This window comes from Bos javanicus, chromosome 29, assembly GCF_032452875.1.
Source record: "Bos javanicus breed banteng chromosome 29, ARS-OSU_banteng_1.0, whole genome shotgun sequence".
NCBI lineage: Eukaryota > Metazoa > Chordata > Mammalia > Artiodactyla > Bovidae > Bos > Bos javanicus.
The window spans coordinates 43,336,081-43,363,144 of record NC_083896.1 but is presented as its reverse complement, the minus strand read 5'-3'; the positions used below and the strand labels follow the sequence as shown (position 1 = coordinate 43,363,144).

The 27,064-nt window shown below is 56.2% G+C and overlaps 1 protein-coding gene across 13 annotated transcripts in view; it reads left to right on the top strand.

The window, feature by feature from the left end:
- The first annotated feature begins 536 nt into the window (after nucleotides 1-536).
- NRXN2 (neurexin 2) overlaps nucleotides 537-27,064 on the top strand; it is a 110,535-nt gene continuing 84,007 nt past the window's right edge. For 4 of the 13 annotated variants that reach the window (XM_061406832.1, XM_061406831.1, XM_061406830.1 and 1 more), the window contains exons 1-3: nucleotides 7,592-7,705; nucleotides 10,323-11,290; nucleotides 23,735-23,752. In XM_061406832.1, coding sequence (XP_061262816.1) covers nucleotides 7,596-7,705; nucleotides 10,323-11,290; nucleotides 23,735-23,752 — 1,096 coding nt within the window. In that variant the 5' untranslated portion in view covers nucleotides 7,592-7,595. Of the gene's footprint in view, nucleotides 680-7,586; nucleotides 7,706-10,322; nucleotides 11,291-11,956; nucleotides 12,041-23,734; nucleotides 23,753-27,064 lie in introns of those variants that run through there. The other 9 variants (XM_061406836.1, XM_061406837.1, XM_061406835.1 and 6 more) reach the window with 6 other exon arrangements.

The following is a 27,064-nucleotide window of genomic DNA, read 5'->3' as shown; positions in this document are numbered from 1 at the left end:
AGGCGTGGCCAGCAGAGGGCGCTGCGGCCCGGGCCCCGCGCAGGTCCTGCTCCCTCGGTGCCCGAAGTCTGGGCCCACGGCTTCCCCTTCGACTCGCCCCAGCCCCGGGCGCTGCCACGCGGTCCGGCCGGCCGGGGGGTGCGGGACCCCAGGGCAAGAGGCTAGGGCGACTGGGTTTCCAGAAAAGTCATTGGGGCTGGTTTCGGATGTCTGCTCGGCTTCGGGGCTCAGGCGCCAGGGCTAAGGACCTCGAGAAGCGGGAAAGAACTCGGATGCCCTGAGGCTGGAACGCCTGGGTTCCTCGCCGGGGAAGGAGGTGGGCCTGTGGAGCCGCGGCTGGCACCGGCGGCCTCTGCGCCTTCGCATTGGCTGCGCCGCTCGTCCGTTAGCGCGGCGTGATCCAATGCGCGCTCCCGGGGGGCGGGCACTGGTGCTGATGCTGCCGTCAGTCGGTGTTGCAGGGATGCGGCGGCGGGAGCAGCCGCCCTGACTCGCGGAGCATCCTCCTCTGAGCGGCACCGCGGCGGGGCGGGTGGACCGGCAGGCGGGCGGGGACGTGGCAGGGAGCGAGAGAGGCGCGAGGCGGCCGACGCTGCTGGCCCTGGTTCTGCCAACCGCCGGAGACGGGGCGGCCCCGGGGTTCTGATCCCCACCCTCCTCCTGGCGCCCCCAGAACCAGGTACGGGGTGAGGGGGGGGGCTGCGGCGGAGACGGGCGGGGGGCGGGAGCCGATCGGGGGAGGGGAACGATTGGAGGGGCGGGGGAGGCAGGAAGGATGGATTGGGGGGCGGGGGCGCTGCCGCGCTGAGAGGGCTGGCTGGGTGACAGCGAGGCGGCTAAGCGGCTGGGGGGGTTGGGGATAGGAGGCTCCCTGTGGAAGGGGCACTGGCCCCGAGCTGGGGTGAATGGAGGGGAGTGGGAGGGATGGTCACTGAAGAAGGAATGGGGCGAGAAGAAGGTGCATCCGGAGGGCTTGTGAGGGAGGCTCTGAAGCGGGGGTCCCCAGCCTCTGCTAGCCCCAAGGGCTGGAAGCAGTGCTCGTCCAGAGGGAATGGGGAGCTGTTGTGCTCTGAAGGGTCTGTAGGGGAGAGATCAGCGAGGAACTGGGCTTGGTGGTGGGGGGAGAGGGGGCTGGGGAGGGGAAAGGAGTGAAGTGGAAAGGCAGGGAGCACAGGGCCAGGCCAAGAGCTCCATACTGGGGGGCACCACGGAGGACCAGGCTTTCCTGAGGGATGGGAGCCAAGGGGAGAGGAGGTTATTGGGAGGGACCAGAGGGGAAGGGGCCAAGGTGCTCCAGGCAGAGATGGGTATGTGCTGGTGGAGAGCCGGGAAAGATGGGGGGCCTGAGGGATAGGAGCGGAAGCTTGCGGGGGAAGGTTGGGGATGATGAGAGAGGGAGACTGGGAAATCAGTAGGAGGGGGCTGTGCTGGGGTGGGAACGCGCTGGGGGCGGCGACAGGGTTATGGGCAGACAGTGCTGCAGGGAGAGGAAGCTGCAGGGCCCTGGGCTTGCTCCCCACCCCCAAAGAGGAAGGGACCATTCCTCACGTCCCAGCCTCCTCCCCAGTCAAGGAGCCATCTCTCTGCTCTGGGTTCTTTGGGCTGGGGTGTGAGCCCTTGAAGCCTTGATGGGCCCTTGGAGGCAAAACTGGCTTTGGGGGGCTGTTGTCATCTCTACTCTCCAGCCCCACCTGCGTCCTAGGTGAAGGAATTCAGTGCCTCGTTGAACCAGCAAGGGCTGGGAGGGGACTCCCTCTTGGTGCCTGGAGGTGAAGGGGGGAGCTGTCCAGACCCGGCGAGTGATGAAATCCGTCTTAGGGTGTGGGTCTCGGGTCTCCAGTCCTCTTGACTGCCTCAAGGCTTCCAAACACTTCTGGCTTTTTCTGTGCTGGGGGGTGGGGTCATTCATTTCTGCCCCTCCCTCTTGTCCACGTTGCCAGTGTCTAGGTATTCCTTTTGGGGCAGGGTAGACTCCTGGGCCTTGCATTCTCTATCTTCTGCTAGAGAAGTAGAAAGAGAGAAGGAGGAGAGAGGAGGAAAGAGAGGAGGGAGGTCGGCTGATCTGTGATCTGTTCACCGTAAGGCCGTCTGTTTTGTGGGGCTTTGGCCACTCAGGTACCTAGCTCCTCCTGCCTCCAGGAATGCTGGAATCCGAGGCTGGGCTGGATCTTTCTAGGGGCCAGGGGAGAAGGGTCTGGCTGGGGAGGTTCCTTCATTCCTGCTAGAGGAGGTATTCTCAGATCCATTGTGGCCTCAGATCCACAGGGGTGGGCAGGACTGACCGGCGGGCAGGACTGACCGGCAGGCAGAGGCCAGGCGGGCGGTCACAGCGTGGCTGGGGATTTCTCTCCAGGAGCCCAGGCCTCTGCTGGCTTCTCAACCTGGGTTGAGTCCACACTCTGAGTTCCTGAGAGGAGGGGGCTGGGTTCGAGAGGGGATGGTGGGGATCTCTTTCCCCTCCAGGCCTCCAGTCTCTATCCAGCTACCCTCTCCTGCCCGCCCTTGCCAGTGACACAGACAGCTTGACACGGATACGTATGCTCGGTGACATCCACCCAGACACACACCTACACAGGCACTTACACTTGCATACACAATACACCTCCTAGCAGCACACGGCCTACACTCCCCGCCCAGAGAAACAGCCACCTCGCTGCCTGCCTCAGAGACCTCCCCCGGGTGCCCTGCTCTGCTGTGACACCCTCGGGGCCCCCACGTGCCCCCAGAGCCTCAGTGCCATGCTGTCAGCTCTCTCCCTCAGATGCACGCACCCCCCGCTCCGTCCAGCCAGGCACCACCTCAGATTCGTACAGCCGTCTCAGGTGCACCTGTACTCTTCCAACAGACCTTCACTCCCTGAGACACACCCTCTCCTCACAGAGCACCGCCCCCCCCATCATCAAGCACCACATTCTCTTCTATGTCCTAAGCACTTTGCCCCAGGCTTTCAGGCGCGTGACCACAGCCCCTTCAGGTCTGACCCAGTGCTCAGCCACACCTGTCTTCCTCAGAACCTTCCCATTTCTGGGCCCCCTGCCCCCAGCACTAATCCTCACGTGTGGGGCCCTACCTCCACCTGGTGCCAAACTATCCATTCATTCTCGGCCCCCACGGGGACACCGCACCCGACAGTGAGCCCGCTCCACCTGCCTGGCCGCTCATCTGCCCAGGCGGCCCCTGGCCTGGGCCCGTCCACGCCCACAGGGCTGCAGCCCTCAGAGACTCAATCAGCAATCAATCTGGCACGTGCATAGCACCTTGCCCATCCTCGCTCCTTCCAGAGCCCTCTCTGCTGCCGCCACGGTGGGGTGGGGTCAGAGAGAGGCCGCCTGGACTCAGCTCTGCCCCTCCGTGAGCCTCAGTTTCCTCATCTGTAAAATGGGGGGGTCCCCACCTACCTCATGGGGTTCTTTCGAGGAGTAGGCCAGATGATCATGATGACAATAATAACAACAATGACTGTATTCACAGGCATTCTTTGTTTTATTTCGCTTCACAGATAATTGTTTTTTGCAAAGTGAAGGTTTGTGGCAACCCTTCATTGTCAGATGACGGTTAGTGTATTTTAGCAATAAAGTATTTTAAAATAAAGGTATGTACATTGCTTTTTTAGACACGATGCTGTCACACATGGGACTGTAGGATCATAGGCTACCGTACAGTGTGACTGGGAAACAAAAAATTCGTGTGACTTCCTTTATCGCAATATTCGCTTTATCGTGGTGGCCTGGAATCGAACCCGTGGTATCGCCAAGGCTTTGGAGTAGGCACACTGTCCCTGCAATGAGCCCGGCTCTGTGTTGAGCACTCTGTGAACTTTGTCTGATGTGTTTGTCCTGCCCCCAGTAAATGGCGGCTATTTCCACGTTCATCACGATGTTCCGCGTGCACACATACGCCTGTCATGGGCACTGTTAGGAACGTTCCCAGGCACCTCCTGCTTACTCACAAGGCCACCCCTGGAAGCCATCTGTCCCCTCCGAATTGCTGGGATGTACCCCCCCGGGCATCATCCCTCAGCTGTGCACAGCACGGGGTGGGCATGGGGGTGAGCTCACGCCTTTCACTGCCTACCTCAAACACCTCGCTCTGCCCCCAGTGTGTCAAGTCATTCATTTGCACCTCAGTCCCCAGCCCACCCACCTCCTCAGACCCACACACCTGGCAACTGCCTTGTCATGCACATCGTGAGCTGCCACTCTGGTGCCCAGACCCTTTTAGGCTTCTCTCCATGTACATGAACACCTGCTCAGGGGGACCCTCGCACACACACACCCACTCCCAGCCGTGCTGCTCTGGGACCTCTGCTGGTCTCCAGACCCATTCTTCTCTTTCCCACCTTCCTAGGTAGGAAGAAGTGCCCGGAAGTGTGGGGAAGGGTCCAGGGGGCACAATCCTAGTCCCAGCTCTGCCCTGACAAGCTGTGTGACCTTGTGGAGTCTGCCTTCGGTCAGCGCCCTAGCACCCACTAGCCACAGGGGGACTGCAGCCTTGAGCCAGTGGGGATGGGAGCTGGGAGGTGGGGGTAGGGGTGACTCAACTGCTCTCAGGATCTCCACCCTCCCTTCTCCCGCAGAATCCTGTCCCATAGAGATGGCCGCTCAGTGGCCCCTCCTCTTCTCTGAGTGTCGGTTTCCCCATTTGCAAAAGGGGGGCAGTTCTAAGGTCTGCCTGGCTTCTCTCATCCCGCCATGGTGAGAATCAAAGGAAACGAGAAACACATGGAGTTTTGCACACTGTAAAACGCTGAGACGAGGAGTTTTTAAAGTGATTATTAATACAACACCTACTTCTCCATGTTAGTCTCTACTAGGCACTGTTTCAAGTGCTTTACATATATCAATTCACTTTTGAAAACACTACTAAAATCTCTACTTTACACATAAGGCAACTGAGGCCCAGAGAAGCTAAGCAGCTTGTCCAAGGTCACACAGCTAGAAAGGAGTAGAGCTGGCATGAACCCAGGCTCCTGAGTCAGCGCCCCTAATCCCTGCACTTTCTCGGTTTTGATTTTGCCCCCTGCCGAGATGTGTCTGACCGTGGACTTGCCGGAGGTCTTCCCTTGTCACTTCTAGGTCATCAGAGCTGGAAGGAGGGAGCAGGGAGAGGGGGTGGGACTTATTCTTTGCTTACTGATCCTGCCTGAGGTTTTAGGGAGGAGAGAGGACCCTTCAAAATACACCTTCTGCCATTGAAAGGGCCCTCAGAGCTCGAGCTGTCTGATGCCCCCTCCCCTGTGATTCAGGAGCCCCCTGCTGAACATCTCTGAGCCTTAGTCACCCTTCCTCAGCTCACACACCCCCACAGACGGGGAACTCACCCCTCCCCCCGACCGGAGGCAACCTACTCCACTGTTGGCTGCTCTAGATTGCCGGCAAGTTTCTCTTTCGCTTGAGCCAAAAATTCCCTCCCCATAACACACACTCTCCCACCTGTCCACAGGCTGCCTTCTGGGGCCACCAGAATGTGTGCAAACCCAGCTCTTCCTCCCTGATGCCTGGGGGAGGCCCCTGCTGTCACACTCCCAGCTGGCGCTCGAGAGAGCTGGCTTGAGGAGAGGAGAGCCAGAGAAAGGCTGGCATTCCCATGGCTGGAGGTGTGTGTGTGTGTGTGGGTGTGTGTGGTGTAGACATCAGAGAAGGGGCTGAGTGGATGCCGGGAGAACACCTCTAGACAGGGGCTCTGCTGGAGCGGGTACAGACAGTCTAACCCTGAAATTCACATCCGTTCATTCAGTTTGTGCTGGTGGTGTGGGGGTGGAGGATTTTGGTCAGACTGGAAGGCCCGGGAGTGGAATAGTGGGTACATGGGAAGCGTCTGGACTGGAAGTCCAGTGACCTTGATTTTAGTCTTGCTCTTCCCCATGGGCCTAGGGCGTGGTTGCTCCTCTCTGGGACTTGAAGGGTGAACTCTACGAGCTCTGCGGTCTGTGTCTTTTGGCCCCCCTGGGGCAGACTCAGAGTCTGGGTTGTCTGGAGAGGGCAGGGCCCCAGCGAAGGTCAAGTCAGAGAAGGGTGAGCTCTCTGAGCGTGACACCGCCCTGTGGCCTGTGGCCGGTGCAGGGTAGAAGAAAGGCCACAGGTGTTGGAGCCAGCTGACCCCTCACCTGCTCTTGGGCTTGGGGAAATGAATCCATCGTTTGAAGCTCAGGGTCCCTGTTTGTAAGCCTGGGGTAAATAAACCACCTCCTAGCATAGACAATGCTGTGGTGGTCCAGCCTGGCACATGATGCGCAGTGGAAAGCTCCAGAGTCACAGCCCAGATGCCACGCTGCCACTGGTCTGGTCGTGGGAAGATGAGGAGGAGGCTGTCAGGGCCCAGAAAGAATCTGTGGGACAGGACTCTGTGGGGCTGAGAGTGGGCTGAGGTCCTGAGAGCCGCTGAGTCACCCCACCCCCAACCCATCTAGTTCCCATCACCACTGACTCAAGGCTGCAGAGTCCATCCGTGGGTAGGGGGTGCTAGGGAGCTGACTGGGCGGCAAATCCCAGATGGCAGGGGAGAGGTCTGTTCCCTGGAGGAGCCGTGGCCCTGGGCCAGCAGTGGCTGGCGGTGTATGCTACACTGATGTCACTCGGCAGGCAGGATATCCCAAGGCTGCTCCGGTCAGTGTCTCTAGTCTGGCAGTGGGCACTGGAGAAGCATTGATCTTGGGGAGCAGAGCATGGACACTGCAGTGCTGGGGGGCTTCCACTGCAAGGCATGAGTGTGGGGGAAGGGCCGTGCTCAACTCCAGGGACTGTTTACTTGATGTAGCTGTGCAAGGCCCTGGCCCTGGCCCTGGCCCTGGCCCACGGGGAGGAGAGCTGCATGCCAGGAGTTGAAGAAGGATGGAGCATCTTAGGTTAGCAGGAAGCCCCTGTGTCCGGGGAGGAAGGGTGGGTTGGAGGCAGAAGCTTGGTCCTGGACTGGAGGAGGCTGAAGGGAGGGCACAGGGGTGGTGAAGAGCAGCAGGTACTCTAGGGCGGAGTGGGATGGAAGGACTCAGGTGTCTGCTTAGCTCACGCTTCTCTTGGGGTTATCTTTGCCTTGCAAGCCTGAAGCTGCCCCAGTGGTCTCTGGAGAGAGGACACAGGGAAGGCGGGGGCTTCCTCCCGGCCAGCCCTGCAGCCCCTGTGCCCCGGCGCTGAGCCAGGCTGGCCTGTGCTGCAGAGCTGCGGGCTGTGGGAAGAATGAGTAATGAGCCTTGAGGGGCCGCAGGCCCAGCCCCTGCCCCGGCCCCTCCCGGGGGCACCGCAGAAGCCCGGGTTCTGCCCCCACAGCCGCTGCCAGGCACCTGCCTGCCCACAGCACCCGCTCCCTTGCCACACTCTCCCTCCACATCTGGGCACACAAAGACCTGTAGAGTCATCCCCTGGACTCTTCCCCACTTTGTCACTTCCACTGCTGCTGCTGCTGCTGCTAAGTCGCTTCAGTCGTGTCTGACTCTGTGCAACCCCACAGACGGCAGCCCACCAGGCTCCCCCGTCCCTGGGATTCTCCAGGCAAGAACACTGGAGTGGGCTGCCATTTCCTTCTCCAATGCAAGAAAGTGAAAAGTCAAAATGAAAAGTGAAAGTGAAGTCTCTCAGTCGTGTCCGACTCTTAGCGACCCCATGGACTGCAGCCTACCAGGCTCCTCTGCCCATGGGATTTTCCCAGCAAGAGTACTGGAGTGGGTTGCCATTGCCTTCTCTGGCGGCCGCCACTTCCATCCCCCAAACAGGTAACATTCCTCTGATTTTTAGGACCCAGGCGGCTGCCTTCCAGTCTCTGGAGGCCTTCTCCGCCATCCTTCACTTCCTGTCCTCCGCCAACTTCCTGAACTAGGGAGACCCTGCCCCTAGGCTCTGTCAGCAGGGACCCCTCTGCCGCTCTGGAGAGGGTGGGGGATGTGAGCAGAGGCACTGGGTTGGGGGGCGGGGCCGGGGAACGAATCCCCTTCCTTATCCCTGAGGCCGAGGCAGACTGGACAGCAGCACGAAATCCTATTCCTTCTGCCAGCAGAAATCGATAGCTAATTAATTCCCTCCCCAAAATAGTGTCCGGAAGTGGGGGTGGGGGCTGGAAGAGAGGCCAGGCCAGACTGAGACCCTGGGGGGGTGGTTGGGGAGGGCGGGAGGATGCCATTCTCTGGCGTCTGGAGCTGCGCCTCTGCGGGGGGTCTCTGGCTGCTCCTTCTGAAGAAGAGGGGGTTTAGTCTTTCCCTTCCCCAAGCCTGAGGGTCCTTTTCCCCTGCTCTGGGCTGGGGTGAGGGTGCGTGTGTGTGTGTGTGTGTGTGTGTGTGTGTGTTGGCGCGGGGGGGGGGCGGGGTGGGGGGAGGTAAGGGCGTCAATCAGGCTGGGAGCAGGTGCTGCATTTAATTTGATTGGCTAATTAGCCCGCGCATGTTAATTATCTCTATTACCCAATGAAGAGAGGCAGTGGCAAAGCTATATATAACCAGCGACAGTGTTTGGAGAGAGAGGGGGTTGCCTGCCTGGACCGCCTCCCTTCTTGTCTGGGAAGGGGCAGTCCTTGGAGGCGGGCTGGGGCAGGACTCTTGAGACCCTCTTGGAGCCTGTAGGGTTGGGGAGGAGGGAGTCAGGAGCCAGATGGAAGGACCTGAGAGCTGGATTTGAGGGTCTCTTAGAGGTGGCTCCTCAAACTCTACTGCCAGCCACCTGAGGCTGTCTCTGACTCATCTTCTTTCTGCATACATATCACTCCAACCATCCTGTCCCCCAACTCTTTGCTCATCCTTCACCTGGCTTTTTGTGGGGGTTGGGGGGGGCTTTAGCTTTCTCTCTCCCTTCATACCCCTAGCTTCCTCCCATGGAGGGAGGAAACACATCCATCCAACCTTCTCTCTCTCTCCAAGGATCCGTCTTCTCTTCTCTTGGCTTACACCTCTCTGAACTACACCTGTGGCTGCCCTGCCCTTTGTCATGCTGGAGTCAGAGACACATGGATCTAAGTCCCAGTTCCCCACTGACTTGCTGTGCTACCTTGGGCAAGTCCCTAGACTTTAATATGTGGGATTCCCCAGTCGTTAATGGGAATAATGGGACCTCTCAGACTGATTAAGTAAAATGACATTTGTAAAACTGCTCAGCATCCAGGGCATTGATAAATGCTGTCAGAATTTGGAATTTAATTTTCTCTATCTTCTCGCTCTTTTTTCTCCCCATCAGGCCTTCTCTCTCATCCATTATTCTTCTCTTTCATGCGATTTCTCTTCTTCCTCTCCCCCCTGCCCTTCAATCTTTCCCTGTCTCTTCCTAAACTCTGGCCCGTCTCTGTTTCTTTCTCAGGCTTCACCCCACCTCTTTCCCTTCCTCCCTCCCCAAAATAAAATCAATGCAATATTCAGGAGGGTTGTTGGATATAAATAATTACGACTCGGAGTTTAACGAGATGCAAATTCCCCTCCCTGTCGTGGGGTATAAATTGCTCTCTGACAGCCAGTTACAAGGGTAATCATTTCAGAAAGGCAATTTTATGCAAATGAGGCTGTCTGCCTCCTGGTGGCTCCCCCAGCCCTGGATGGGTAGGAGGCTGGAACCCAGGGGTGAAGTGAAGGCCCAAGTATCAGCCTAGGTCCCAGGCTGAAGCCTGGGAGCTGGAGCTTGAGGGTGACAGACATTTAGGTTCAGGAAGGACCCAGGCTGGTGAGCAGGGTGTTGGGGCCCAGAAAGGGGGTGATTGTGGTTTTGGGGGAATTGTAGACACAGAATCAGGTGCCTGAGTCCTCGCATGGAAGGAGAGGGCTTGGGGTCTGGAAGTCTGGGTCCTGGCTGGCTTCTCTCCCTTGCCTCCTTCCCAGCCAGGTTACTCAGGGATACCATCGACGAATTGGCATTTAATTAATCCCAATGAATTATTTAGCAACTTCATTATCCAGCATCAGGAACTGATGAGAGAGAGCCCATGGCAGGTGGTGGGACCATGCACAGAGCTTGGGTAGCTCAAAGAGGAAGGAGCTGTGGTCAGCAGCTGGAGGAGTCTCTAGGCCTCACCCACAGGAGCTGCCCCTGGTCCTGATAGGAGGCGAGGGTGAGGGCATCTGGACTGGGCTCCTCCTGGACTCTAAGGTGTCACCTCCCTACCTGTTTGCATCTTAAACCCTAGATGATGCCCCTAGAGGGTGTTATCTCCGCTCCTTCTCTCTCCACCCCACCCCCAAGTGCTGGGTCCCGAGTATTCCCATCCTCGTGGCGAGACCCTCTCCAGGTCAAGGTGGCTCCTCCAGTTCTAAAGGGAAACAGTTCATCTCTTGCTAGTGTGAAGGGGGAGCCAGACACCGACGACGCCTCCCCTCCTCCGAGCTCCTCAGTAACCCTTTCCTCTCCGTTTCCCCGCAGGCCTCCCTCCCCCATCTTCTGTCGGAGCCCGCAACGGGGGAGGGGCGCCTCTGCTCCCGCCCGGGGGAAGCCGGCATCTGGGCCTCTGCGCACCTCGTCCTGCGGCCGGGTCCATGGCACTGTGAGCCGGCGAGGGAGCCCCGCTCGGCGCGGGGGGCGCCCGGCCCCCTCCCTGCCCCATGCACCCGCGGCTCTGAAGCCTGAGCGGGTCCGGGGGCCGGGCGGGGCCGGGGCCGCCGGAGGCATGGCGCTCGGGAACCGGTGGCGGCCGCCGTCGCTGCCGCTGCTGCTGCTGCTGACGCTCGCGGCAGGTGCGGGCGGCCTGGAGTTCGGCGGCGGCCCCGGGCAGTGGGCTCGCTACGCGCGCTGGGCCGGCGCGGCGAGCAGCGGCGAGCTCAGCTTCAGCCTGCGCACCAACGCCACGCGCGCGCTGCTGCTCTACCTGGACGACGGCGGCGACTGCGACTTCCTGGAGCTATTGCTGGTGGACGGGCGCCTGCGGTTGCGCTTCACGCTCTCGTGCGCCGAGCCCGCCACGCTGCAGCTGGACACGCCGGTGGCCGACGACCGCTGGCACATGGTGCTGCTGACCCGCGACGCGCGCCGCACCGCCCTGGCGGTGGACGGCGAGGCCCGCGCCGCCGAGGTGCGCTCGAAGCGGCGCGAGATGCAGGTGGCCAGCGACCTGTTCGTGGGAGGCATCCCCCCCGACGTGCGACTCTCGGCGCTCACGCTCAGCACCGTCAAGTACGAGCCGCCCTTCCGCGGCCTCCTGGCCAACCTGAAGCTGGGCGAGCGGCCCCCCGCGCTGCTGGGCAGCCAGGGCCTGCGCGGCGCCGCCGCCGACCCCCTTTGCGCCCCCGCGCGCAACCCCTGTGCCAATGGCGGCCTCTGCACCGTGCTGGCCCCCGGCGAGGTGGGCTGCGACTGCAGCCACACGGGCTTCGGCGGCAAGTTCTGCAGCGAAGGTGAGCCCGGGGGAGCCGCCGCTGGGCGCCTGGACGCGGGAGTAAGGGATGGGAGGGTTGCCCGGGATCCAGGCCTGTGGGGGGCACCTGCGGTCCGCGGGCTCCGGCACAAGGGCGGGTGTGTGTACCAGCACGCGAGTTGTGAGGGGCGTGTGAGGACCCCTGTCTCAAGGAGAGGGCGCACGTGGTCAGCCAGGGAGCAGGACAGGCGGCGGGGTGCCCCGGGTGGGCGTGACCTGACGGCAGGCCCGGTGTGGGCGCGGCCTGTGTGGGCGTGGCCTGTGTGGGCGCGGCCTCGTGAGCCCATCCGGGGCGCCTCTCCGTATCCCCAGGGAGGGTTCCGTGGCGACCTGTGGGTAGGACTGTGTAGTGAGAGCCAACTAGCGAGAAGATGGGTGACCGACTGTGAGGCGCCCGCGAGGGCCGGTGGAAGAGCTCTGTGTGGGCGGGGCCTTGTGAGTAGGGACGGTGGTTGGGGGGCGGCCCTACCCTAACTCTTGGCGGTGGGTAGGTTGGGGGGCGGCCCTGTGAGAGTGAGTGAGGGAGGGGCCTTCGAGCGCTGTGGGGAGGGCCGGGGAGGGCGGGGCCTAGGAGAAGGGGGCGTGGTTGGTACGAGTGGGCGGGGCCACAATCTGAGGGTCCGCACGCGGGTGGGAAGCCCTGCCTGAGAGGCCCCGACTGGACCCGCGCCTGAGGGCCCGGACGGGAGACCGTTGGGCGCTGGGAGAAGAGCCCACGGCGCGTTCGAGGGTGGGTGGTGATTGTCAGGCGGTGACTGCACGCGCCAGGAGGGCGGGAAGCGAGTGTTTTCTGAGTGAATGAAGCTCGAGGGAGAGGGTGGCTGAGGCCTCTCAGGGTTGGTGACTAGAGTCGACGATTTTGATGAGGGGGGAAAAAAATGGCTGGTCGTCTCTTCCGGATGAGAGACTGCAAGCGGAGGCTGGTTTTGAACGTCGGAGCCCTTGCAAGCGTGGGGTGTGGAAGGGAGATTGGGGGGCTGGAGAGGACTGGTGAGGACTCTGGAACTGGGTATGAAATCAGGACTGGAAGGGGTGTTTCTACCAGTACCCGGGATGCAAGAGGCCTTGATGAGCAAGGTGGGGGGACAAGGTCGAGGATGGCTGAGCTGGGCCTGGGGTGAGGTGAGGTTTAAGGGAGTGGGCGAGGGAGGGATTTTGAGGCCCCTGTTGGCACTTTGGTCTGGCTGGGGAGTAGGGGAGAGGTTCCCCATCAGTTTGGAGCCTGGGCATAGGCACTTCCTTCCTCCCTGGTGTGTGGCAGCCGTTTGGAGCGGAGGTGTGCAGTCCTTTCCTTCAGTCCCCCTAGGAGCTGTGGGCTGCTTAGCATTGTGGGTGTGTCTACCCTCAAGAGGTAGGGTCTTTGAGGAGTGTGTGTGCCCACAGACTAGTGTGGCCCTGGGACTGCTTTGCGGGTAGTGTCCTCCTGCCCAGGACCTGGGGACAGCCACAGGAGTAGCCCACGTTTGCAGGTGAAGGCCTGTACTTTGCCCAGTATTCTGACTGTATATCTGCAGTTGTGGTAGAGGAGTACATAAGGGAGGTTTTCAGTGGCTCTTGGTGGTGGGATGTATCTTCAGGAACTGTGTGTATTAAGTCAATCTGGCACCTTCTCGCCTTTTCTCCAAGGAGTGCAGGTGCTCCCTAAACTGTGAAATTGTGTGTCTGTGTGTGTTTGCTTGCATGCAGAGGTGCGGGAGTCTGGCGGTGTGAGTATCATGTGCGAATGGTCTGTTGGCAAATAAAGTCCCGTGCCTAGTAGAGTAAGTAGTATGTGAGTGTAAGGGCGTGGCTGCATGTGTAGGTATCCCTGTGCGTGTGTTTCCATGGGAGACCTCAGTAAGACACTGGACTTCATGAGGAATCTTTCATGACCTGTAACTTGATTCTCTGGTCCCTATGATCTCTCCCCTCCAAGCCTTCTTAAGAAAATAGCATGAAACATGCTATTTTTTAAAAAATTATTTTTTAGAGATGATTTTTTTGGCTGCACCATGCAGCAGCGTGTGGGATCTTCATTCCCCAACCAGGGATTGAACCTGAGCCTGCTGCAGTGGACGCTCAGAGTCGTAGCCACTGCACTGCCAGGGAAGTCCCTGAACCACACCCTTCTGACTACATGGAAGGGAAATTTGAGCTACACAGCAGCCACTGGTCCATGATCTCACTGTGGCAGAAGTGGCCTGGGTGTATGAAAAATGCAGCCAGAGTCCTTGTATTCATTCCCTGAAAGCATTCATCGGCCAGAGGCTCCCAGTGAGCCGTACGAAATGTGTGCTTTGGAATGTGTGTTGTGTGCTTGTGTGTCTGAGATGTGTTTGGGTACCTGTGTGTGATGTGGTGGTTGTATCATGTGTATATATATTGGATGTCTATCAGTTAAATGTTTGTGTCAGCTCTGTTGGAGCTGGGAGAGGCAGCTGTGTATCTAACCCACTGTGGGTGTGTGTGTGTGTTCGTGAGATATCCATTGAGGGAGTTGTTCTTTGAGATAAAAAGGTAGAGATGTTCATCTGTGAATTCCCTGCACCTAGTATGGTATTTGGCACTTAGTAGGTGTTTGGTAAACATTTCTTCAGTGACTGAATAGATGTTAACAAGTATTTGATAGAATACTTGTTAGGCTTGGGGAAGGCTGTATGTGTATGTGGAACTATGTATGTGTCTGTTTTCAGCTCTGTGTTGTGGGCATGGTGGTTGTCAACGCTGATAAACTCTGCTTACATCTAGCGACGACAGGCTCAGTGACAGCTCCACTGCTTCTCCTCCTACCCATGACCTCATTCCCTCCCTTTACATTTGTTCCTTATTTCCTGGGTAGGTTTTGTAATATCCTGTGCTCATTACACTTCATCTAGTACATTCTTATCCAGCCAAGGAGGAAAGGAATGAGCTGCTTCCCCTTGGGTATTGGGTTTGGGGTTGGAAGATTTTAAGGGGAACAGGTCTGGCTCCTGATCAGGGCCAGCATCTTCAAGCCTCTCTGGAAATTACAGTTACTTCATTCTTATCTGCTTTGAGTGATCCCCAACTTTTTCTGAGATTGAAGACATTTTTAAAAGTCAGTAATTCACAGTACCCCTTCCAAATAGTAGTTATTTTTATATCTGTTTATTGTGAAAATAGATGACTCAAAGCTACTGTGAATTCAGGAAAGCTTTTACATGGCTTTGATGTTACATTTGCCATTGTGGTTAATCAAATATACATTAGAAAAAATAGTTTTAGCTTTATGTGTAAGACATACCAATCTGCCTTCAGCTAGTTGGTGGATCCTTTGGACAGCTCCCACCCGCACCCCTCCTGCCTTCCTGGGTCTGGGCCTGCCCATTGTCTGAGAACTTCCATGCTAGGAAATCTGCTTCTTTTCTCTGGGGTTCTGGCCACAGGTGATTGAAGACAGGGCTAACTAAGTATGAGTCACTGAGTGTTTGTATTCCTGCTGACTGTCTGCCAAAGTGGGGATCAAGTAGACTGGGATTTTGCATTGATTTTCATGGGAATTCCTCCTCATGTCCTTCATGTGTGGGGAGAAAGAGCTGAAAAGTGATCAAGGAAGAAGAGTGTGCCAGTATGCATGGAATACCTCGAGTGGAGTGGGGACACAGAGGCATATGATGGTGTGTCAGGGGTGTGGTGTGTACCTCACTTGGGAGAGAAATGAAACCAGCGGTGATGCGTGTGTTAACAGGAAGATAGATGCATGGGTCTCGTGTATTTGGTAGGTTTGTTGGCAGTTTAGTTCAGCAGGTTATTGTCAAGGCCGCCTTTGTGACAAACTTTGTGTTGGGGGCTGTAGGTGAGTCAGACGTGGAGGAGACTCTGCTCTGGGAGTTGCCTGCTTAACTGAGGAAGCAGATAAAAAGCAGGCAGTGTGTAGTTAAGAGCACAGATTCTGTAGTTGGGCTGGCTGGGCAGTGACCTTGGGCTTAAGCTCTTTCTGCCCGGTTTCCTTGTCTGTAAAATGGGACAGCAATACTGCCTACCTTACAGAGTTGTTATGGGAATTAAATAAGCTAATTCATTTAAAATGCTTAGAATAGTGCCCGGCACATAGAAGGTGTCGAGAAATAACAGCAAGCAAACAGCATACCATGTGCAGCAAGATGCAGTGAGGCAGTGCAGCTTAGTGACAGTGAAGCTCTGTCTCCTGAGGGTCAGATCTGGGTTTAAATCTGACTTCTCTACTCACTAGCCCTGTGAGTCACATGAATACCTAACCTTCAGACTGGTTTTTCCTGACCTGCAGAATGGGAACAAGCATGGTTATCTCACAAGTTTGTTGTGTGAATTAAACAAGTGTCTGGTATGTAATTAGTGGTGTAAAGTGAAGTGAAAGTCACACAGTTGTGTCCGACTTTTTATGATTCCATGGACTGTAGCCTGCCCGGCCCCTCTGTCCATGGGATTCTCCAGGCAAGAGTACTGGAGTAGGTTGCCATTTCCTTCTCCAGGGATCTTCTCAACCCAGGGATTGAACCTGGGTCTCCTGCGTTGCAGGCAGATTCTTTACCAACTAAGCCACCAGGGAAGCCTAGTGGTATAAATTATAGTATTATTATAAACAGAGTACTCTTGGGATTTTGAAGAAGGGGAGAGTTTACAAGTTGTGTGTGCATACATGCTCAGTCTGACTCTTTGCAACCCCATGCGGTATAGCCCACCAGGCTCCTCTGTCCATGGAATTTTCCAGGCAAGAAATACTGGAGTGGGTTTTCATTTCCTTCTCCAGGGAATTTTCCTGACCCAGAGACAGAACCCTCATCTCTTGGGTCTTCTACATTGGCAGTTGGATTCTTTACCATTTGCAACACCTGGGAAGCCAAGTTGGGGGATCAGTAATAAAAGGCATACTATTTAAGACTGGTCTTGAATGCTGATCAGTAAACTTGGTTTGGGGAGGTCCCACCAAGCAAAGGAGCTAGTAAGAACAATGGTGTAGAAGGGGGAAGCGCACATCATGGCCATACAGGGACACCAAAGAGTGAAGGGAAGACAGTGAGATCTAAAGCAGGGGAAGCAGCTTGAGGCCAGGTCTTGGGGTTGTTTTTTGGTTGTTTGTTTTCCCCCACCTCACAGCTTGCAGGATCTTAGGTCTCTGACCAGGAGTCAAACCCAGGCCCCCCAAGCAGTGAAAGCACTGAGTCCTAACCACTGAACCACCAGGAAATTCCCCAGGTTTTGACTTAAATCATTCAACTAATGTGTATTGGATGCTGTGTGTAGAGTATTGGTAAATGGAGCCACAAAATACTTTTGAGCAGGTGTGTGAATAAGAATGGTGTTTTGGAAGCTGGGAGTGAAGGGTAAGATGCAGTATGGAGGGCAGTCATGTGGTGGAGGAATCAGTGGGAGAAAGTTCAGGAAAGAGACATTGATGCCCTGAACCTTGGCTGTCTTGGGGAGTGGCGAGGAAGGGTGGTGGCAGCTGTGGCCGCGGCAGCATTGTGGCTGAGAGCCGTGGCGGAGACTGAAGCGTAGCACTCTGCCTTTCCCACATGGACGGGCAGAGGTGGTGAGGTTTCAGGTTTGCTTGGTTAGAAGGATGGTGGTGGGGGTGACAGGGGAGGGAAAAGTTGGGAGAGGGAGCAGGTTTGAGCCATAGATCACAGCCCTGTCTTGCTGTTCCTAGACAGAGGTGTCCTGGCAGTCGGAAATGTGAGACCAGAGTTTTGAGTTGAAGGTGGGGCTGCAAGTGGAGACCTGGGAGCCGCATGTGTGGAGAGTGTATTGGAAACTTTAGGGTCAGATGAAGTGGCCAAGGAGGAGGTAAAGAGATGTCAGGGGGCTCATTTGGGAGGAGGAGGGAAAACAGCGGCCGCAGACACTGGGAGGGAGCAGTTAGAACAGAAAGGATATCGGATCACACAGTCAAGGGAGGAGAGAGCAGGGCCTCACAGCTAGTGGGCGTCTGCTGGGTATGTTGAAGGCATGACCGCCCTTTGAGATTAAGAGCTGGGATCTGAACCTGAGCTGACTCTGAGGGGTCCCACCTTCTCCACGCTGCCTCTGAAAAGGAGAGGCGGTCAGTCAGCTGTGTCGTGGACGACCTGCGTTTGGTTTATTGGATGACCTGTGTTTGGTTTATTGGAGGTGCTTCGGGACAAGTGTTTCATCCGAAACCAGTAATGACCCCGGATTCCTTGGGCTACAGCTTCTTCTTTCAGCCAGTGCGTGATGAGGGTGTTCCCATCTTTATCGGCGGGCTGTTCTGCCACTGAGAGAGGGCAGTGGAAATGGATCGGTAAACTCTCAGCCTTCTGGAGCCCTCAGGGAGGAACTCCTCCTGAAAAGGAGGGGCATTATCCCATTAAAATACGCAACTCACCACCATTTACAACATTTCAGATGGAAATCTTTAAAAAATATGTTGCACACCTCCCTGCCTGCCTAAGCACATTTGGAAGGTGATTTAGCCTTTTCCGGAAGATTCAGGCTGTCGTGGTTCCCCTCAGGTATTTGCCCCGGACTGTCACTCAGGGCTTCCTTTGTTGAGGTATATGCCTGCCTGAAGTGATGCCAGACTGCTGTACTTTGGTGTTCTTATGTTGGCTTTTTCTAGTTTTTCCACCTCCGCCCTTTGGAGGAGTTGTCAGGGAGCAACCACCCCCCACCCCTCTCTGTTTGTGAACTTGGAAATCAGCATTCCCAGCATGTTAGAATTGTGTGTCACTAACAGAGAGTGGATTCTGGGTTGGGTGTGAGAGGCTCCCCTATGAGAAAATAACAGTTTTTAATGTATAACTGTTATCATGTCGGTTGTGGCTGCTCAGCACTGTTTCTTTTCTTTGGTTCTGGTCTTCATCACTGTCCTTGATAATGAATCTGCTGGAATCCTGAATTCATGTTAGCCAAGACAATACCATTTATGCCTTTGGGGGAGGCGGTCAAGACCTGCGTGTATGCAAGTTGAGTAAATGAGGTCACATATGTGGAATCACTCTGTCAGCTCTAGCATCTAATACCTGTGGTGCTGACAGCTTCTGCTGTTGGAGACAGCTCCAGGCAGAAAGCGATGGACAGCTGAGAGAGCTGGGTGGGGAGCGACTGCTGTAAGAGCCCAGAGATGAGGGAGGTGTTCCCAAGGAGAGCCTCCTAGGGTGGAATGGTTAAGAGCACGGGCTGCTGGGTTTAATCTCGGGTTTGCTAACTGCTGGCTGTGTGAACCTGGACAAGTTGCTGAATCCCATTGTTTTTCAGTGTTCTACTCTGTGAAATGGAGGTCGTGTTGTTGTGAGGACTAAATAAGTGAATACATGGAAATATGATGTCGCTGACTCAATGGACATGAGTTTGAGCAAACTCCAGGAGATGGTGAAGGACAGGGAAGCCTGACATGCTGCAGTCCATGGGGTTGCAAGTCATACACAAGAGTCACACACAACTTAGTGTCTGAACAAAACAAATGGAAACCCTTAGGTCTTCCCGCATGGCTCAGATGGTAAAGAATTTGCCTGTAATGCAGGAGACTGGGGTTCAGTCCCTGACTCTGGAAGATCCCCTGGAGAAAGGAATGGCTACCCACTCTGGTATTCTTGCCTGGAAAATTCCATCAACAGAGGAGCCTGGCGGGCTACAGTCCATGGAGTCTCAAAGACTTGAACATGACTGATCGATTAACACTTTCACTTTACGATGTGCCAGGCACTATTCTAAGTGATCAATAAATGCTACTATGATTATTAACCCTCATGGTCAGAGAAGGCTTCATGGAGGAGGTAGAACTTGGCTAGATCTTGAAGGATGGCTGAGTGAGATTTGTGGAGGTAAAGGAAAGGCTAGGGCTTTCTCGCCAGGAAAACGGCCCAAGTGCAGAGTCTAGAGGATGTGAGTTGAGTGTATCAGACCGAGATGGTTGTGCTTTATTATTATTATTTTTTAACTACCTATTTATTTGGCTGTGCTGGGTCTTAATTGCAGCATGCGGGATCTAGTTCTCTGACTAGGGATGGAACCCAGGGATTGGAAGTGCAGCATCTTAGCTGCTGGCTGGGCCACCAGGGAAGTCCCTGGTTGTGCTTTATGGGAAATAAGATCAGAACTGCGATTAAAACCAGCTTCTAGAAATCTTGACTTGCAGGCCCAGAATGCAGCTCATCAGAACTTTTAAAGCCAGACAGATTTGGTTCAGATTTTGATTCTGCTCCTCTGCCCAGCAATGTGGCCTTGGGCAAATTTCTTCCATTTTCCGAGCCTTGGTCTCCCCATCTCTCTGAGGGAGTAATGGTATCTATTGATGAAGTATTAACAGTAGGGAAATGGTGCACAGAAAGAGTCAAGCTCACTCAAAGTGCTGGGTAAGTGAGGAGTGTTCACTTTTAACTTTTTATTCATTCAACAAACACAGGCCTGCCTTTTTCTGAGCCAGGAACTGTGTGAGCAGCTGGATACACAGAGATGAATGAGACATTGTCCTTGCTCTTGGAGATCTCACAGTCCAGCCAGGAAGCAGACATGGAAACACAATCGCAATAGAGATCGGATAAGTGAAATAACAAGCCAAGGTACATCTTGAGAACTGGCACAAAAGAGGGATGGCTAGGAGATCAGCTCAGAACACAGACCCACATAGACTGACCTAGTCTGAAAGCAGGAGTCCACTTCTCAGGCAGCCAAGGGAATAGTATGTATAGACACATGGCATATTAGGGAAACGTGGAGAAATGGGGTGTGGCTGGAGCCTGGATTGTTGCAAGGAGGGGAGGTTGGAGGGAGGTGTGGTAAAACCTCAAATGGACTTTCTCAAGAAAATTGGACTGGGACTTCCATGGTGGTCCAGTGGCTAAGACTCGGCCCTCCCAATGTAGGTAGCCGGGGTTTGATTCCTGGTCAGGGAACTAGATCCCGCATGCCACAACTAAGAGCTTGTGTGACGCAACTAAAGATCCTGCATGCTGCCACAAAGATTCTGCACACCGCAACAAAATTCTTGTGTGCTGCAGCTGAGTCCCGGCACAATCCCCTAAAAACAACACAAAGAAAAACAAAAAAAGACTGGACTTGGACTTCCCTGGTGGTCCAGAGGTTAAGAATCCGTCTTGCAGTGTAGGGGATGCAGATTCAATCCCTGGTCTGGGAAGATCCCACATGCTGTGGAGCAACTAAGACCATCTGCCCTGACTACTGAGCCTGAGCGCCTGGGGCCCATGCTCCACAACAAGAGAAACCATTGCAGTGAGAAGCCTGCTCACTGCGGCAAAGAGTAGCCCTTCCTGTGATAAAGAGTAGCCCCTGCCATGACTAGAGAAAGCCTGGGTGCAGCAACGAAGACCCAGTGCAGCCAAAAATAAAAATAAAAAAAAAGACTGGACTTGATCTTGTAGGTCCTGGGAAGCCTTGAAGAGTTCTAAGCAGAGTCATGACTTGGTTGGACCACTTTGGTGGTGCTTGGACTGTGAATTACAGGGTAAAAAGACTGACGTAGGGGGAGATCCTTTAAGAGTGTTCTGAGAAGAGGGTCTGAGGAGAGTCTGGACTTAGGCTGTCCTGATGGTGATCGAGGGATAGAAAGGGTTTCAAGGAGTCAAGCTGAGCTTTTAGAGTTTTAGAAGCTGGAATTGATAGGACCTGGTGATTGGTATACGAAAAAAAAAAAGATCAAGGCTACTTTTAGAGTGCCTGATCTGATCAGGGAAGGCTAGCAGGAGGAGAGGGCCATCGTGGACAGGAGGACACTCAGCGTGTGAGCCACTCGGGTCACGCTTCTCTGTAGGCAGGTCAGAAGCACAGAAGAGGTCTGTACCTGAGCCACTGAGAAGTTCTGCCCATGTGCGTGTGTGTGTGCGTGTGTATTGATCACGATGGTACTTAGTAAGGTGTAGCTGGTACATGTACCAAGAGAGCCAGGCTGGGTTTGGGTGGGGGGACCAACCGGCAGGAGACTAAGGCAGGAACCCGGGTCAGGGGTGAGTGTGGGGGCTCTGATGACCAAGGAGTGCAGTGGGCAAAGGCAGACGTGATTTTGTGCTCCTGGGCAAGTGTCCTTTTCTGTGCAAAGGAGGGAGATAACATACCAAGCTTGTGAGGGTTGCCCGGAAGCTGGCGTGTAATGGCACACAATGTGTGACTGACTCATGGCATCTCTGGAGTGTGGCAGTGTGTGGGGCATATACTCCATGAGAAGCGTTGGTTGAGGCACTTCCCTGGCAGTCCAGTGGTTAAGACCCTGTGCTTCCAGTGCAGGGGACATGGGTTCAATCCCTGGTTTGGGAACTAGGATCTCACATGCCACTCAGTGCAGCTGAAAAATAAAATTAAAAAAAAGAAGCATTTGTTGAAAGCAGTGTCTTTGCTGCAGGCAGGGAAATGGGCACTTTGTTGCAGAGGGTGGAGATGTCGAGCGTGGCTTGAGCGGGGGCTGGATGTCAGGAATTGAGTGATTGCTGAGCGCACAGCCGTGGGTGCAGGACTGGCCCGCAGGGAAAAAGCCAGGGCTACAAATAACAGGTTTGGGGGTCCCTCAGCCATGAAAGTGAGCTCTCATGGAGCAGGGCGGGAGAAGAGAGAGGAGTGTGGAGGGCACGGGCTGAGCCTGGAGGGGCCCATGATGGCAGGTGAGGGGCACAGGTGAATCAGCAGAAAGCGAAGTGCAGCCAGGAAGAAGAGGCCAATGAGTCCCCAGGTGCCTCTCTAGGAAGCCAGGAGACAGGGGACTCGTGCAGGCAGCAAACTAAACGTGGTTGTTTCACCTTCCTGAGTATAGCATGACCCACATTTGTGGCAGGTGGGAATAGGATTTGCAATCCCCGCCATGTTGGATTATCCAGAAACCCGGAGCCTGCTTGTTTGTGCAGGAGCTGCAGAGATGAGTGTGCTGACCGGCCAGGGCCCCAGCACATGGGGGCCGAAGTGATCCCAGACACAGGGCTGCTCATGAGAGCCCAAGGGTTTTCCTTGGGGCCCCTTCCTAGCCAGCACCCCTCCCTGCCATAAATGTCGTGTGATTCAGTTTATTTAAGCAAGTCGTTGTATACATGGCTATTGGGGGATGCGGCTGCCAGGTAAAAGAAGCCCTGGGTTGTAGAGAAGTGTGTGTGTAACACATGTAGATACGTACAGGCTTGTGTGTGTGGGTTTAGAAAATGGGAGATGATAGATCATAGACAAAAAAGGGAGCTGTGTTCCTCACGGAGGGGGTGGGGGTGGATTGGGTGGGTCTCCAGCCCCTGGAGGGAGTGGGGGTGGTGTGCAGCTCATATTATGTATTAGATCACAGCGCGGGTATTGATTCTGCATGGAGCCCGTGTGTGTACTGTGGGGGCGGGTATAAGATGTGACAAATGACAGTGTGCTTCTGGAGTTTACCTAACCCCCTGAGAGCGGATGAGACAATAACACAAAGTGTGTGCGTGCGGGCATGAGTGTGTCCTGAACAGCTGTTTGCCTGTGCACATGTGTGTCCTGGGGTCCACTTACACACGTGTGTGTGCACACGCGTGCGTGCGTGTGTGTGTGTGTGTGAGCCCAACCTTCTTGAGCTTAGTTGAAGGAATCGCCTCTCGGCTCCCTCCCTTCCTTCCTTCCCTCTTGACCTACATGGTGAGCCCGAGGGACAGGCTCAGGCAGGCCTCTAAGCGGTGAGGGCTGACTGCCCAAAGGCTGTGGCATGACAGAGGGGTGGGTTCAGTCTGGCCCCCCGAAATTTGACCCCCTTCTACCACTGAAGTAGCCCATCCAGCCTGGGGGCACTTTGTCTTAGCCAGCTGTTGAAAAGTCATTTATCCCAGAATTGCAGAACCAGAGCCAGAAGGGGCCTTAGAGGGGTCCTAGTCCACCCGTCTCCACCCTGGAGAGGCACTGGGGGCTCAGAGAGGCTGAATGACTGGGATGGGAGTCGTGCAGCACTTTGCGACAGAAGCTGTGTACTAATCCCCAAACCCCAAGGGTGGTGATGGGGAGCACGGTTGGGTCTGAGTGTGCAAAGGCCTCAGGTGTGTGTTGTGTGAGAGATTATACATGTCTCTGCATCACTAAGTGCCTATGTGTGTCAGTGTGTCAGTGAGGGTGAGCCCTGCGTGAGCGTGTCCCCATCTGTCTCTGAGATGCGGTGGCGTGCAGGGAGGAGCGTGCTGGGGGAGGCTGGGCACCTGACTGCTGCTCCTGGCCTGGCCTCCGATTCTCCACGTGACCTTGAACAGTTGCCTCCCTGTCCTGGGCCTCAGTTTCCTGAAATGTGACTTAGGCTCAGGTCCCCTTGGGCTGTGTGACCCTGTTTGTGAGGTGCCAACTCAGGGAACAGCTTGGTCTCTGTCTCATCCCCCAGGGGCCTTCCAGGTTGGGTGACTTGTGTCCAGGCCTGGGCGGGCTAGAAGACCTTAAACCCACCTCCCATCACTCCACGTGGAGCCCTGTCCTTAGTACCCACGTTAACGGCCCTCTTTTTTTCTCTCTCTTTGCCTCCCCCTTCCTGAACCTCGCTGGCCTATAGAGGAGCACCCCATGGAAGGTGAGTGACACCTCTTGGTCGCTGGGAGTGGTGGATCACTTGCTGGGGGTCCTGGCGGCCCCCTCCCCTGCCCATGTTGGGGGTGCCCAGGGAACGGTGTCCTCTTGGCTGCCTTGGCCCCACCCCTCACCTGTCCCCTCTTTCTGGTCTGCTGGGGAGAACTGCCTGGCAGGGCCAGTCCTTCCACTGCCTGTCCTCAGCGCTTCTGCCCACCGGCCTGTCTTCCTCCCTGAGAGGAGACCAGACTGGGAGTGGAGCTGGAGGGGTGGGGCTGAAGATTCACAAGTGTCCAGAAATGACTGAGAAGATATGTTTTTGCTCAGCCCAGGGGAGGAAGCGTAGAAGGGCCATACTGCCACGGCCTGGGGGTGGTGCTCAGGTAGAATTCACTCCGGGGTATGAAGAGTGCAGGCCAGGGGTAGGGGGTCAGGCCCCTGGGTCAGAGTGTGTGCGCTTGGTGGCCGTTTCTCCTCTTTGACACACTTGCAGTCCCCTGTCCCCTGGGCTGGCATGAGTAGGTAGGCTGGTCTGCTTCTTCCTTCAGCCCAGGCCCAGGCAAGGGCACCGAGCGTGCCTCGCTTCAGGGTCTCTCTGTCCATTCTTGCCCGGTCTTCTGCTTCATTTGCCTTGCCTCTCTCTGGTTTTTGTCTCTGCCTCTCTTTTTCTCCAGGGCTCTGTTCCTGGACTTATTTGTTTCTGTCCTGCCCCGGGGTCCCTCTGGGTTCCTGTCATTCTCTGAACCTTCTCCTCTCACTGTGCTTTTCCGTGTTTCTTTTCTTTCTTCGAGGTGGACCAGATCAGGGAGAAAAGACTGGGTTGGATGGTCCAAGCTTGAAGGCAGGGCTGCAGTGGAGCTCACGCGGCCCCCACGGGAGGGCAGGCAGGGGGCTGGGAGGGAAAGAGGATCCCGGTCACTAAATCTGTCCCATACTTTCTTCCTGGAGCAGCGGGACTGGGAAGCATGTGGGCAGCCCACCCTGCCCTGGATGCAGGAGTCTCGGGCAGAAAGGCAAGGAGGGCTTGGCTGAGTGTGGGGCTGGAATCCACCTTCCCTCGTGGTGTCCACGTTTGGCTCGTCTTTCTCCCCGATGTCCCTTCTCCTTGAGTGTCCTCAGGTCCCCTGATCCCTGTAGGCAGGCACCCATGTGTGCATGCGTGTGTGTATGTGAACCTGTGTGCACACGTGTTCATGCAGCTCTGTTGTATCTGTGTGCATGTCTGTACACGTGCACTCGTGTACACATCTGAGTGTGTGCGGAGCTGTGTGCCCCTCCAGCGTCCCGTCTTCTGTGGCCCGTGTCTCTGGAGCCTCTGTAGAGCGTCTGCATCTGTGTCTGCATCTGTCCTGTCTGGGCCTGTCTCTCCGTGTGTCAGTGTTTACCTCTGGGTGTGTGTAAGAGAGAGAGTGTGCGCGTCTGCGTGGACGCAGCCTTCTGAGGGCCGGAGATAAGATTTAGTGCTGATGTGACTTTTACTTGCTCTTGATGTCGAGTCTCCTCCGGAACAGAGGGAGAGATGCAAGAGGAAGAGGGGGAAAGGGTGGAGGAGAGAGCCTGCGGAGAGGGGGCAGACAGACCAGAGGAAGGAGGGGGGGCAAGTAGAAGCAGGAAGAGGAAGGAGGCAGCGCAGGGAGGGGCAGAAAGGGGAGAAGCACCAGGGAACAGCCAGGCCAGAGAAGAAGCCGGAGGGCTGGTAGGGGAGGAGCAGTGGCCTGGAGCTGAAGGGGAGAAAACAGGGAACAGTTCTCCAAACAAGTAGACTAGAGGGCCAAGAGAGAAGCTGGGTTGCGGGGACAGTGGGGACTGAGCCCACTGAGCCGTCTCTTGGGGACACCATGGTGGCCTGCTGGTCTGGATGAGGCCTTGCATGTCAGTGGTTGGGCAGGGGTGTGTGTTTGTGGCTGTGTGTGTGTGTATGTGTGTGTATACACACGCAGGGATGTGATGCATCTGTGTGTCTCTGTGACGTGGCTGCTTGTGTGTCTTCCAGTCTTGCCCCCTGTAGCCCTCTTTCTTCTTTCGACGCTGGTCCTCCCTGGGGTTCTGGTAGGAGAGTGAGGGGGTGCGGCTGAGAGTGGGGCAGTAGGTCTGGCAGGTGGTGGCTTCATGGGGGTGGACTGGGGGACTCCTCAGTGGCGCTACACTCTGGACTCTGCGGGTCCCCCTTCAGATTTCTGAGTCCTCCGTGCCTTCGCCCCCTTTTCCGGTCCTTGGACACTGTGGCTCAGGCCTAGCTTTCTCCCAGGAACCTAGCCATCCTGCTCCCCAGGCTCTTGTCAAGTATCTCCTTTTGGGGATCCTGGTATCCCTGGCTCCTTTCCCTCTAGCCTTTTGTAGCAGGGAGAGGAGACCCAGAAGCAGCCAGACAAAGCGCCCTAGGAAAGGACCCTTAGTAACGCCATCCGTCACTGCCGGCTCTTCTTCAGGGGCAGGCGGAGGGGCTGATGCCACAGGTGGAAGCAGGGAGGGGTGTAAGGAAGAGGGCCAGGGCCTGGGGATAGCAGTGAATTCAGGCCGGGTAAGGAGGCAGGCTTTAGGGAGGGCACCCTTGGGCCAGGCTGGCCTGAGCTGTGGGGAGATGGGTAGACGAGGGGGCAGGGAACGGGCTTCCCCTTCCCCAAGATGGCTGGTGCTGTCACGCCTGAGGGAACCGAGCAGCTGGTTGCCGTGGTGACAGAGGAAAGTGCCGCATGCTAATGAGGCTGGCGGGGAGCCGGGCTGTGCAAGGGTCTGCGAGGTGGAGAAGCCGCTGCCCCAGCAGTGGTGCGGGCCTGTGGGGACAGAAGCGGGGTTCACAGGGCACTCGGCTCTTGGGCCTGGAAGACCTGGATGAGGGGCTAGGGCCCCGGGTCTGGGTCCTGCAAGTAGGGGGTTTGGAAGAAGATGGTAGTTTTGGGGGAAACAGTTGGTGGGGGCATTCGGAGCAAGGAATGAGACTCGGTCCAAATACTTGGGTTCCCTCCAGTTTTGTGGATGAAACCTGTGTCTCCCCAAGAGCTCTTCTGTCCGGAGGCAGCCCTCAGTGGCCGTGCTCCCCTCCCCTAGCTGGCCTAGGACCCAGAGATTGGGAGAGACCCATGGCACCTAAGACTAGAAGGGGGCAGCAGGAACCATTCGCCCATCTCCGCTGGGCCCAGGCCCTTGGCCCTCCACCATGCCCTTCTGGCCTTTTTGCTGTCTTTCTTTCTGGAACCCAGGCATCCTGACCCTCAGCCTTGCCCCAGGGACAGCTGGAGCGCTTCCCCTATCTTCTGTCCTGCTCCTGCCTTTCTACCTGCAAGGCCCACATCTCATGATCACAGCCCCTGGGGTG